At 42.7% G+C, this 12,756-nt stretch overlaps 1 protein-coding gene across 2 annotated transcripts in view; it reads right to left on the bottom strand.

Moving 5' to 3' along the window:
• Nucleotides 1-620: 620 nt before the first annotated feature.
• CWC25 (CWC25 spliceosome associated protein) overlaps nucleotides 621-12,756 on the bottom strand; it is a 30,869-nt gene continuing 18,733 nt past the window's right edge. Inside the window, exons 9-11 of one of the 2 annotated variants that reach the window (XM_027094713.1) lie at nucleotides 3,297-3,401; nucleotides 2,592-2,753; nucleotides 621-2,109 (exon numbers count right to left, since the gene is read on the bottom strand). In XM_027094713.1, the coding sequence (XP_026950514.1) occupies nucleotides 1,995-2,109; nucleotides 2,592-2,753; nucleotides 3,297-3,401 (382 nt within the window). In that variant the 3' untranslated portion in view covers nucleotides 621-1,994. The remainder of the gene's footprint in view (nucleotides 2,110-2,591; nucleotides 2,754-3,296; nucleotides 3,402-12,756) is intronic. The other variant, XM_027094714.1, reaches the window with a different exon arrangement.

Genomic DNA, 12,756 nt, shown 5'->3' on the forward strand with positions numbered 1-12,756 from the left:
CTACCGCGGGAGGGTCTCCCTGTTCGGGGCCCCAAAATTCAGCGTTTGGCTCTTTCCTCAACCTGACGTGCCAAGATGGCGGCGGCGCCACTGCTCCGGAGGGGAGGAGGGGCGGAGGGGCGGGAATGCGAGGAGGGTGGGACGTACCATCCCCACCCCGGGGGAGAGAGAAGGACCACAGCGAGGGGTAAAGTCCTGCCGGGAAAGGAAAGAAACGGCCCCTCGCTGCACCCAGGCGTGGATCTTCCCACTCCCCTGGGCCCCGGGGCCCGCTCCACCCGCAGGACACGCCTCCTCCCCCCAGGGCCAATGAGAGGAGCCAGCCGGGAGCCCTGGGTTTTATGAATGGGTCCCGCTCCCACCCACTGGCTGCCGACCTCCTCCCGCCAAAGGGTCCAGTTAAGGGACAGGCCGGCACCGTAAGACACCTATCCTTCGGTAGAGAATTATAATCATCTTACTCTCTGGCTCACTCGATGAAATCTTTGAGTAAACTGTCCACGGTTTGTTACATAATTCCTCTCAGACTAAGGCTCTCCATTTTATACTGGACACAAATTGCGGATCAATATTGTTCTGTATGGGAATTCGTTACTCAGCACAGGTGGCTTTTTGGACAGTTACAAAAATAAATGTAGCCTTTATTACCGATTAATAAAATAAAAGACATAATTAACCCTAGTATAGGGAAGCAGGATAAGGTGATTAAATGCATAACAAGTGTATGTTACTTTCTCTCTGGGGAAAGACTGGGTTTTAAGCGTAACAGTGTCTGGCATCATAAGTGCTCAAGAATATAAATCCAAATTCATTTTAAGCAGAGTTAGGAATTAGCAGAACAAGGAACTGGCCCAGCTAATGTGTGGGTCAAGAGTGCCTAGGACTTCCTGGGTCAAATGAGGGCTTCTGATAAAAGAGAAGGGAAAGGGGTAAAGACAAGGAGATGGATCCCACGAGTCTGGGTTTTTTGTTTTGTTTTGTTTTGTTTAATACCTGACTAAAAAATAATAGCAAACAACTCCTGAAAATCTAGAATTGTAATAAGATTACTACATGATAAAAGGGAAGCCATGAAATACACAGCTTCCATTATATTTTCTTTTAAGAGCCAGGGAGCATACTGGTAGTTCGGTCCTGACTACTAAAATCATTTGACTTCAACACTGCACTGCCCACATCAGAGACTGTAAGCAGTGTAAATGGAGAGATACCCTAGATCCTATCAATAAACCCAGGCCCCTCCACAACCAGCCAGATTCCAAGAGGAAAGAAAAGCTGACCTGCCTTACTGTGTTACTGGATAACAAGATACAATGTGGTTCTATTACATAGTAAAGTCACTTACCAAACAAGATATTCTAACAAAGCTAACTACTTTTTTTTAAAGCATGTAAAAATTACACATTTCTACATATACACAATACACTTTACAGTTTGAAAGATAGTCCAAATAGTTCAACAGTTCATTTAGGGGTTTTTTTGCATTGTTTTCCCTTCCAGATTCTTTATCACTCCCTTGGCCCTGCCCTAATCTGACATCATCTGTCACATTATCTACTAACTCAAGTAAATGTTCGTTTACCCTGGTAAGCACAAACTATCTGGGTGACTCTGGGGAGAGAGGTTTCTGAAAGGTCCAGTCTATTCTGAGGTGGCAGAATAGGTTTGTTCACACAGGTGGAGGGAAGAGGCATAAGGGAGCCTCCTTCCAGAGCAAGATGAGTGCTCACACCTTGATGTTCCAGTGCCCACCCATTTAACAACAGTTAAGACCTGCTCTGCACCCAGCAAGTTACTGAGGGTCCCATAGAGCAAGTCACACTAGTTCTCAAAAGAAGTGGGCTGTTTTTGGAATCCATGGAGGAGAGTCACTTTGAACAGTGGTGGTTTGACATCTGTGGAAGAAGCCATTTGAACTCTTATAAAGAGAATTTTTAAGGGATCAGCAGCCTCCCTGGAAATTTCAGGAAAACCAGCAAGAGAGGGGATGGCTTTCATCTTTTCATAAAGTTCTTCTCCAGAGCTACTGAGGTTCTCTGTAGAGAGTAGATATTCCGCTTCACCCGATCTTCCAGAGAGGAGGTAGATGCACTCTCTAGCTTCATGCGGCTGGGAAGAGAAGACAGGTGAAAGTTAAGTAACATGCATTTATCAACTGGTCAACTATCTGGCAGAGTAAGAAGAGACAGGTTGCTAGCCATAAAGAGCTGCAGAAGCACAAGCTCTCTTAAGCCCATGTAGATAACTTTCGAGTGACTCCATCTGGAACTCAATTTTTTATAAATTTATAAGGGAAATGTATCTGTTTTGGAAAGTAAGTTCAAGCTTCATTTGAAAAAGGCTTCCTGAGCCATGAATTCTTAGGAGAAGGCCAAGGAGATTCAGTGAAAATACCAACTCACTTCTCCTCCCCTCAGATGAAAAACGTCCCACTGTCTGGCCAGAAGCTGGGAGTAGTAACAATGGTGTCTGGGGGCTGAGCTCCGCACCGACACAGAAACACTGGGAACACAATGAATGAACCAGTTGCCCAACTGCCTCCTTGGGACCATCGCCACAAAAGCTGATAGGCAGGAAAATGATGCACTCACTGGATAAACTTCCCATCCCGGGAGTCTAGCTTTTCCAGCCTCTGCTCCCGTTCATCGTCCTTAGCGTGCCTCTTGAGGATGTTCAGCCTCTCTTCCTCCCGCCACTTGGCGTTTTCCATCATCTCTTGCCGTTTTCGCTCTAGCTCCTCTGATGAGAGCTTTCTGTTGAACACAAAAATCACCCTAAGGTCTACTTCTCTCCCAGCAACAACAACAACAAATAGAGAAACACCACAGGGAGAAGAGAAACCAAGTAGGACCCCAGGTTCTCCAGCCCATGGCTCTCTTCTCTCGGTAATGCCCAGCCCAGTGCCACACTCAGCATGAGTTTCCTTCCTTCCTAATATCTTATTCAGGTGGTTGCACTCAAATTTCAAAGACTTTTAGTGAAGGATTCCATACTCTCACTCAATAATCTCTGGAGTAATTACTCTGAAACAATAAATACAAAAAATAAACTGAGAACTAATCAGGAGCCTCAGGCTATGGCAATTATATTCCAGTTGTTTGCTCAACAACTTATAAAACAGGGGACTAAGTTCATCCATGTAACGGTTAACATCTACCACCTACCCACTAGAGGTGCTTAGAAATTCATGGACGTAGTGCATGAGTATACCACTTTAGGACTAAGCTAGAAGCAAGATGCCTGAAGAATTCAATTTAGCCTCGGACAGTAATAGGTAGGTCTTTCCTGGCACTCACTGCAAATGAAGAGCAAGAAGAGGAGGTGATGAACCAGCTCGATCACTACCAATGTCAGACATCCAAATCCATTGCTTCTCAAATTTGTGTGATGTACTGATCCCCCTTTAAAAGGAAAAATAATTATCGGAGTCCCATAAGGGAGTGGGAGCCCAATTTTGAGAAAATTAAAATACTAAAATTTGACATTTAGTTATCTATAGCGAAATGAAAAGCCTCCCCTTCAAAAACCCCACTAACTAAAATACATAAAAGCACAAGAAGATGGAAGAGGAAATAACACTAAGAGATGTGAACAAATTGTCAGAAGATGGAAGTGGATGAAGGAGTAGTAACCACTTTAACAGATTAGAGGAAACTGAATCCTAAGTGCCTGATACTGATCAGAAGCAAGATATTCACAATGCAAAACCCAGGAAAGGTTCAGGGACTGCAGGAACCAAGCACTTTGGAGGGTGGTGCACAGGGTTGAAAACAAAGGGACTAATTTAAGGTCTGTATAAGGAGCAATTAAGACATTCTGGGGTCCTCATGCCTGACTCGGGGAAGCCTGTGACTACTCTCCCAAACATCTACAGCAGACCCTCTAGAACGTAGACCCTCCAGTAGTTTCTGAGAAACTGAACCACACAGGAGAATGACACCAGACAGGTACATGTAAAAGAATGAAATTAGAACATTTTCTCACATCACATAACAAAAATAAACTCAAAATGGATTAAAGACCTAAATGTAAGACAGGAAACCATAAAACTCCTAGTTTTATGGACGTGGAGTTCATCTCTCTCCACGGATACATGAGGAATACATCTATAAATACAACAATTCTCACAGAACACTGGCTGAAAACTAGCAGAAGACCTTGGACGCCAGAAAGGACTATAAAGATCCCTGCATAACTGGGCAGGATGGAAAAAAAAGAAGGGAGAAGGAGAAGGAGAGGAAGTGGATGGAGACCTGCACTCTGGGGAGGAGGAGCTGAAGCAGAGGAGATAGTCCTGAATTCGGGGAAACCCCCTCTCCGACGGGAAAATCGATTGGGACAGAAGGGAAGCATTTGAGGCTGTTGGAAGAGGGTGAAGTGGCCAATCTGTGGCAGACGGGACAGAGTGAGAAATACACAGATGGTCCATACCACGGGCCTGCGTGCCCCAGACTGGGACGTGTGTTCACAGGTGTGCAAGGGGGCTGGGAGCTGGTGCATGGGGATTGGAGAACGGGCCCAGAGTGAGAACCGCTGCTGGATGTGGGAAGATGAACTGAGGGGACGAGAGGGAGGAAATCTGCAGCAGGAAATGCCTATGCAGGAAGACTGGACTGCCATGAAAGCAGGCGCTACTGCTGAGTCACATGCATGGGGAGGAGCCACTACTGTAACCTCTCTCTCCCCACACGGCCCGGCGCCTGCCAACGACAATAAAAGCAGCCCGCTCAGGGCTGGCCCTCACACGCCTACTGCCGGGCTGGCCTTCACGTGCCTTATGCTGGGCGCCAGAAAAGGCCCTCACTAGGGCCACATCTCTTGCGCTCCTGGCCGCCGGCTTCCCTGTGCATTTGGCACGGTCCGGGCTCCTGCGATCCAAGCAGTCAGACCACCTCTGTACCCCATCCTCACAGGGGCAGACCCAAGAGCTCCAAGGCAGCCTCAGGACCAGACTCCTGTGGGTGGACCACACACAGAGGTGGGGATAAAACCAAAGCTGAACCCCAGGGACGGGGTAACTAAGGAAGAAGATTGAAAATCTTTCCATCAGCATACAAGCTGCAGATTAAATCCCCAGGATCAGCTAGGTAGACCCTGCATCTATGGAATATCTGAGTAGACAATGAGTGTTTCCCACAAATGAAAACGGTCTAGCTCTGGCAGCTGTGGACTTTGGGGGCAAGCACACACAGGAACTGGGCCAGATCAGAGTCTGAGTGGTGCTCACAGGGCCCACAGCAGGTCCAGAGACCAGCCCAGAGGCAGAGGAGCCTCTTGGGGAGGCAGAGGTGGGCTGTGGCTCATGGCATGTGCAAGGACACTTACAGCAGAGACCCCAGGGAAACATAATTATTACTATTAATTTTATTATGTTTTGATTCATTCTGTTGTTGGTTCTAGCTTTTTTTTTGGTTTCTTTTTCTTTTCTTTTTTTGTTTGTTGTTGCTTTAGTTTTTTTTCAGTCTTTTGGGATCTCCATGTTTTATTACATATTTTTATTGTTTATTTTTTATCCAATTTTATTTTTACTTTGCTCTTCTGCTGTTCTGTGTTTTTCCCCTTATTTTTTCCTTCCTCATTTTCTTTTTCTTTTTTGAATCTTTTCATTTCTACTTTGTTTTTCTGTCGTCCTGTGTTTTTTCCCTTTTTATTTTCTTTCATTATTATTATTTTTTAATCGCTTTTATCGGTTTGTTCTGTTTCCTTGCTTTACTCCTCAGCTGGCACACTGCTTTGGTTTTGTTTTTAGATCACGTGTTTTTGCTAGTTTTAATCCTAATTGTTTGATTTCATTTTTGAGTTCTTCTCTTTGTCTGGTTCTCCTGCTTTTTGTTTTATTGGGCTCTGTTTTTGTTTCTTTTACATGAGAGTTTCTGCTTTTGTTTGATTTTGTTTTTACCATTTCTCCAGGGTTTTGTCTTTTTCTTTAATGTATTTTCTATTTTATTGTTTTATATTTCTGTTTCTACGCTGCTTTTCTTTGTTCTGTCTTCTTTCCCCTTTCTCTCTCTTCTTTTTTTATATCACTGTTTGTCGGTTTGTTTCGTTTCTTTGCTTCGTTCTTCGGTTGGTGATCTGCTTTGGTTTTGTTTCGGGGCTTCTGTCAGCTTTCTTCTTAATTGTTTGATTTCGTTCTTGGGTTCTTTTGTTTGTCTGGTTGTTACCTTGCTATTTGATTTATTTAGTTCTGTTCTGGTTTCTTTTGTGTCTGTTTCCTTGTTTCTGTTTGTTTGATTTTACTGTTTACCATTTGTCTGGGGTTTTGTTAGTCTATTTTTTAATCCCCTTTATTGCTGGGATGAGCGACTTGCGGGGTCTTGGTCCTTCAACCACAAGTCGGGCCTGGGATTCTGGAGTGGGAGCACCAAGTCCAGGATGCTGGACCAGTAGAGAATTCCTGGCCCCAGGGGAGATTAATCGCTGAGAGCTCCCGAGAGCTCTCACGGAGGTCTCTATATGAATCCAAGACCTGGCTCCACCCAACTACCAGCTGCTCCCAGTGCTGGATGCATCACACCAAACAACAAACAAGACAGGAACAAAAACCCACCCATTAGCACAGAGACTACCTAAAGTCATACTAAGCTCACAGACACCCCAAAACACACCACCTGACACGGCCCTACGCAGCAGAGGGAAAAGACTCAGCTCCACCCACCAGAACGCAGGCACCAGGCCCTCCCATTAGGAGGCCTACACAAGACACTGGACCAACCCCACAACCGGGGGCAGAGAACAGGAGCAAGAGGAACTACAACCCTGCACCCTAGGGAAAGGAGACATCAAATACTGTAAATTGGACAAAATGAGAAGACAGAGAAATATCGTACAGACAAAGAAGCAAGATAAAAACCCACAGGATCAAATAAATGAGGGGGAAATAGGCAAACTACCTGAAAAAGAATTCAGAGTAATGATAGTAAAGATGATCCAAAATCTTGGAAATAGAATGGAGAAAATACAAGAAACCTTTAACAAGGACCTAAAAGAACTAAAGAGCAAACAAACAGTCATGAACAACACAATAACTGAAATTAAAAATACTGCAGAAGGAATCAACAGCAAAATAACTGAGGCAGAAGAACGGATATGTGAGCTGGAAGATAGAATGGTGGAAATAACTGCTGCACAGCAGAATAAAGAAATAATGAAAAGAATGGAGGCCAGTCTCAGAGACCTCTGGGACAACATTAAGTGCACCAACATTCGAATTATAAGCATCCCAGAAAAAGAAGAAAAAAAGAAAGGGTCTGAGAAAATATTTTAAGAGATTATGGTTAAAAACTTCCCCAACATGGGAAAGGAAATAGCCAATCAAGTCCAGGAAGCACAGAGTCCCACAAAGATTAAAGCCAAGGAGAAACACGCCAAGACACATATTAATCAAACTATCAAAAACTAAAAACACAAAGAAAAAATATTAAAAGCAGCAAGGGAAAAGCAACAAATAACATACAAGGGAATCCCCATAAGGTTAACAGCTGATCTTTCAGCAGAAACTCTACAGGCCAGAAGGGAGTGGCAAGATATATTTAAAGTGATGAAAGGGCAAAACCCACAACCAAGATTACTCTACCCAGCAAGGATCTCATTCAGATTTGACGGAGAAATCAAAAGCTTTACAGAGAAGCAAGAGTTGAGAGAATTCAGCACCACCAAACCAGCTTTACAACAAATGCTAAAGGAACTTCTCTAGGCAGGAAACACAAGAGAAGGAAAAGACCTACAATAACAAACCCAAACAGTTAAGAAAATGGTAATAGGAACATACATATCGATAACTGGCTTAAATGTAAATGGATTAAATGCTCCAACCAAAAGACATAGACAGGCTGAATGGATACAAAAACAAGACCCATATATGTGCTGTCTACAAGAGACCCACTTCAGACCTAGGGACACATACAGACCGAAAGTGAGGGGATGGAGAAAGATATTGCATGCAAATGGAAATCAAAAGAAAGCTGGAGTAGCAATACTCATATAAGACAAAATAGACTTTAAAATAAAGACTATTACAAGAGACAAGGAAGGACACTATATAATCATCAAGGGATTACTCCAAAAAGAAGATATAACAATTGTAAATATCTATGAACCCAACACAGGAGCACATCAATAAATAAGGCAAATGCTAACAGCCATAAAAGGGGAACTCAACAGCAACACAATAATAGTAGGTGACTTTAACACCCCACTTACACCAAAGGACAGATAATCCAAACAGAAAATAAATAAGGAAACACAAGCTTTAAATGACACAATAGACCAGATGGACTTAATTGATATTTATAGGACATTCCATCCAAAAACAACAGAATACACTTTCTTCTCAAGGGCACACATAACATTCTCCAGGACAGATCACATCTTGGGTCACAAATCAAGCCTCGGTAAATTTAAGAAAACTGAAATCGTATCAAGCATCTTTTCCAACCACAATGCTATGAGACTAGATATCAATTACAGGAAAAAAACCTGTAAAAAATACAAACACATGGAGATTAAACAATATGCTACTAAGCAACCAAGAGATCACTGAAGAAATCAAAGAGGAAATCAAAAAATACCTACAAACAAATGACAATGAAAACAAAACAACCCAAAGCCTATGGGCTGCAGCAAAAGCAGTTCTAAGAGGGAAGTTTATAGCAATACAATCCTACCTCAAGAAACAAGAAACGTCTCAAATAAACAACCTAAGCTTACAACTAAAGCAATTAGAGAAAGAAGAACAAAAACCCTCCGAAGTTAGCAGAAGGAAAAAAATCATAAAGATCAGATAAGAAATAAATGAAAATGAAATGAGGGAAACAATAGCAAAGATCAATAAAACTAAAAGCTGGTTCTTTGAGAAGATAAACAAAATTGATAAACCATTAGCCAGACTCATCAGGAAAAATAGGGAGAAGACTCAAATCAACAGAATTAGAAATGAAAAATAACAAATGACACGGCAGAAATACAAAGGATCATGAAAGACTACTACAAGCAATTATATGCCAATAAAATGGACATCCTGGAAGAAATGGACAAATTCTTAGAAAAGTACAACCTTCCAAGACTGAACCAGGAAGAAACAGAAAACATGAACAGACCAATCACAAGCACTGAAATTGAGACTGTGATTAAAAACCTTCCAACAGGGGCTTCCCTGGTGGCGCAGTGGATAAGAATCTGCCTGCCAATGCAGGGGACATGGGTTCGATCCCTGGTCTCGGAAGATCCCACATGCTGCGAAGTGGCTGGGCCCACGAGCCATGGCCACTGAGCCTGCGCATCCGGAGCCTGTGCTCCGCAATGGGAGAGGCCACTACAGTGAGAGGACTGCGTATGGCAAAAAAAAAAAAACAAAAAACCACAATGAGGTATCACCTCACACCAGTCAGAATGGCCATCATCAAAAAATCTACAAACAATAAATGCTGAAGAGGGGGTGGAGAAAAGGGAACCCTCCTGCACTGTTGGTGGGAATGTAAATGGATACAGCCACTGTGGAGAACAGTATGGAGGTTTTATAAAAAACTAAAAATAGAACTACCATATGACCCAGCAATCCCACTCCTGGGCAAATACCCTGAGAAAACCATAATTCAAAAAGAGTCATGTACCACAATGTTCATTGCAGCTCTATTTACAATTGCCAAGACATGGAAGCAACCTAAACATCCATCGACAGATGAATGGATAAAGAAGGTGTGGCATTTATATACAATGGAATATTACTCAGCCATAAAAAGGAATGAAATTGAGTTATTTGTAATGAGGTGGATGGACCCAGAGTCTACCATACAAAGTGAAGTAAGTCAGAAAGAGAAAAACAAATACTGTATGCTAACGCACATATATGGAATCTAAAAAACCGGTACTGATGAACCTAGTGGCAGGGCAGGAGTAAAGACGCAGATGTAGAGAACAGACTTGAGGACACAGAGCGGGAAGGGGAAACTGGGACAAAGTGAGAGAGTAGCACTGACATACATACACTACCAAATGTAAAATGGATGACTAGTGGGAAGCTGCTCCACAGCACAGGGAGATCAGTCGATGCTTTGTGGTGACCTAGAGGGGTGGGATAGGGAGGATGGGAGGAAGCCTCAAGAGGGAGGGGATATGGGAATATGTGTACACTTACAGCTGATTCACTTTGTTGTACAACAGAAACTAACACAACATCGTAAAGCAATTATAATCCAATAAAGATATTTTTAAAAATAATATATAAAAAAAGAAACATAGGCAGAACATTCTTTGACATAAGTCACAGCAATTACTTTTTTAGATTTGTCTCCTCAGACAAAGGAAACAAAAGCCAAAATAAACAAATGGGACCTGATTAAACTTGAAAGCTTTTGCACAGCAAAGGAAACTATCAACAAAACAAAAAAAACGAGACTTCCCTGGTAGCGCAATGGTTAAGAATCCACCTGCCAATGCAGGGGACATGGGTTTGAACCCTGGTCCAGGAAGATCCCACATGCCACACAGCATCTAAGCCCGTGTGCCACAACTACTGAGCCTCCGCTCTAGAGCCCATAAGCCACAACTACTGAGCCCGCATGCCACAAGTACTGAGCCCACACGCCTAGAGCCCATGCTCCGCAGCAAGAGAAGCCACTGCAGTGAGAAGCCTGCACACCGCAATGGAGAGTAGCCCCCGCTCGCTGCAACTAGAGAAAGCCCGTGCGCAGCTATGGAGACCCAATGCAGCCAAAAATAAATTAATTAATTAACTTAAAAAAAAAAAAAGAAATACAACTGATTTTTAAAAAAACCTACTGAATGGGAAAAATATATTTGCAAATGATATGACTGACAAAGAGTTAATATCCAAATTACATAAGCAGCTCAAACAACTCAATATCAGAACAAACAACCCAATTAAAAAATGAGCAAGAGACCTGAATAGACATTTTTCCAAAGAAGATATAGTCTTCTATATCTTCTTGTGCATGTTGGCTAGTCTTCTTATAGTCAACATGTACATGAAAAGATGCTCAACACTGCTAATCATCAGGGAAATGAAACCAAAACCACAATGAGATATCACCTCACACCTGAAGAATGGCTGGTGTCAAAAAGACCACAAATAACAAAGGTCAGTGAGGATGTGGAGAAAAGGGAACCCTACTTACCCTGCTGGTGGGAATGTAGATTAGTGCAGCCACTATGGAAAGCAGTATGGAGGTTCTTCAAAAAAGTAAACATAGAACTACCATATGAACCAGCAATTCCACTCTTTTTCTGCCACGCCATGCAAGATCTTTGTTCCCTGACCAGGGATCGAACCCGTGCCCCCTGCAGTGGAAGCACAGAGTCCTAACCACTGGACTGCCAGGGAATTCCCAGCAATTCCACTCTTGAGTATATATCCAGAGAAAATAAAAACACTAATTTGAAGAGATACATGCACCCCAATGTTCATAGCAGCATTATTTATAATAGCCAAGATATGAAGCAACCTAAGTGTCCATCAACAGAAGACTGGATAAAGAAGATATAGTATATAATGGAATATTACTCAGCCATAAAGAAGAATGAAAATTTTGCCATTTGCAACAACATGGATGGACTTGGAGGACATTATCCTTAGTAAAATAACTCAGACAGAGAAAGACTGTATGTTATTACTTATATGTGGAATCTAAAAAATGATACAAATGAATGACTATAACAAAATAGAAAACAGACACACAGATGTAGAGAACAAACTAGTGGTAAACAGTGGGGAGGGGGATGGAGGAGGAACAAGGTAAGAGTAGGGGACTAAGAGGTACAAACTACTATGTATAAAATAAATATGATACAAGGATATATTATACTGCACAGGGAATATAGCCAATATTTTATAATAACTTTAAATGGAGTATAATCTATAAAAATATTGAATCACTATGTTGTACACCTGAAACTGATGTAATATTATAAATAAACTACACTTTTAAAAAAGGTGTCTATTGGGGCTTCCCTCGTGGCGCAGTGGTTGAGAGTCCGCCTGCCAATGCAGGGAACACGGGTTCGTGCGCCGGTCCGGGAAGATCCCACATGCCGTGGAGCGGCTGGGCCTGTGAGCTATGGCCGCTGGGCCTGCGTGTCCGGAGCCTGTGCTCCACAACGGGAGAGGCCCGCATACCGCAAAAAAAAAAAAAAAAATGGTGTCTATTATTTGATCAAAACAATTAAAGAAATTGTGCCTTAATAATAGTAATTAATGCAAGAATAGTAACTCCATTTTCTATTTCCTATTGCCACCTTTGTTCTGGGCAATTTACAAGCCCAACAGAAGGAATTTTAGCCACTTCTGGGGTGTGACCTTATAGTAGTGATCTTTGTTAGTTTGTTTTGAGCATACACATTTTTTTAAATTATAAGTGTTGTGGGGCTTCCCTGGTGGCGCAGTGGCTGAGAATCTGCCTGCCAATGCAGGGGACGTGGGTTTGAGCCCTGGTCCAGGAAGATTCCACATGCCACAGAGCAGCTAAGCTCGTGTACCACAACTAGTGAGCCTGTACTCTGGAGCCTGCGAGCCACACTACTGAGCCTGCATGCCACAACTACTGAAGCCCGCGCACCTAGAGCCCGTGCTCTGCCACAAGATAGGTCACCATAATGAGAAGCCTGCACACCACAATGAAGAGTGGCCCCCTCTCGCTGCAACTGGAGAAAGCCCACGCACAGCATGGAAGACTCAACACAGTCTAATAATAATACAGTCTAATAATAACACAGTCTAATAACTCAACACAGTCTAATAAT

This window comes from Aethalodelphis obliquidens, unplaced genomic scaffold (assembly GCF_003676395.1).
Source record: "Aethalodelphis obliquidens isolate GAN/ISIS:26980383/991018 unplaced genomic scaffold, ASM367639v1 scaffold89, whole genome shotgun sequence".
NCBI classification, from domain to species: Eukaryota; Metazoa; Chordata; class Mammalia; order Artiodactyla; family Delphinidae; genus Aethalodelphis; species Aethalodelphis obliquidens.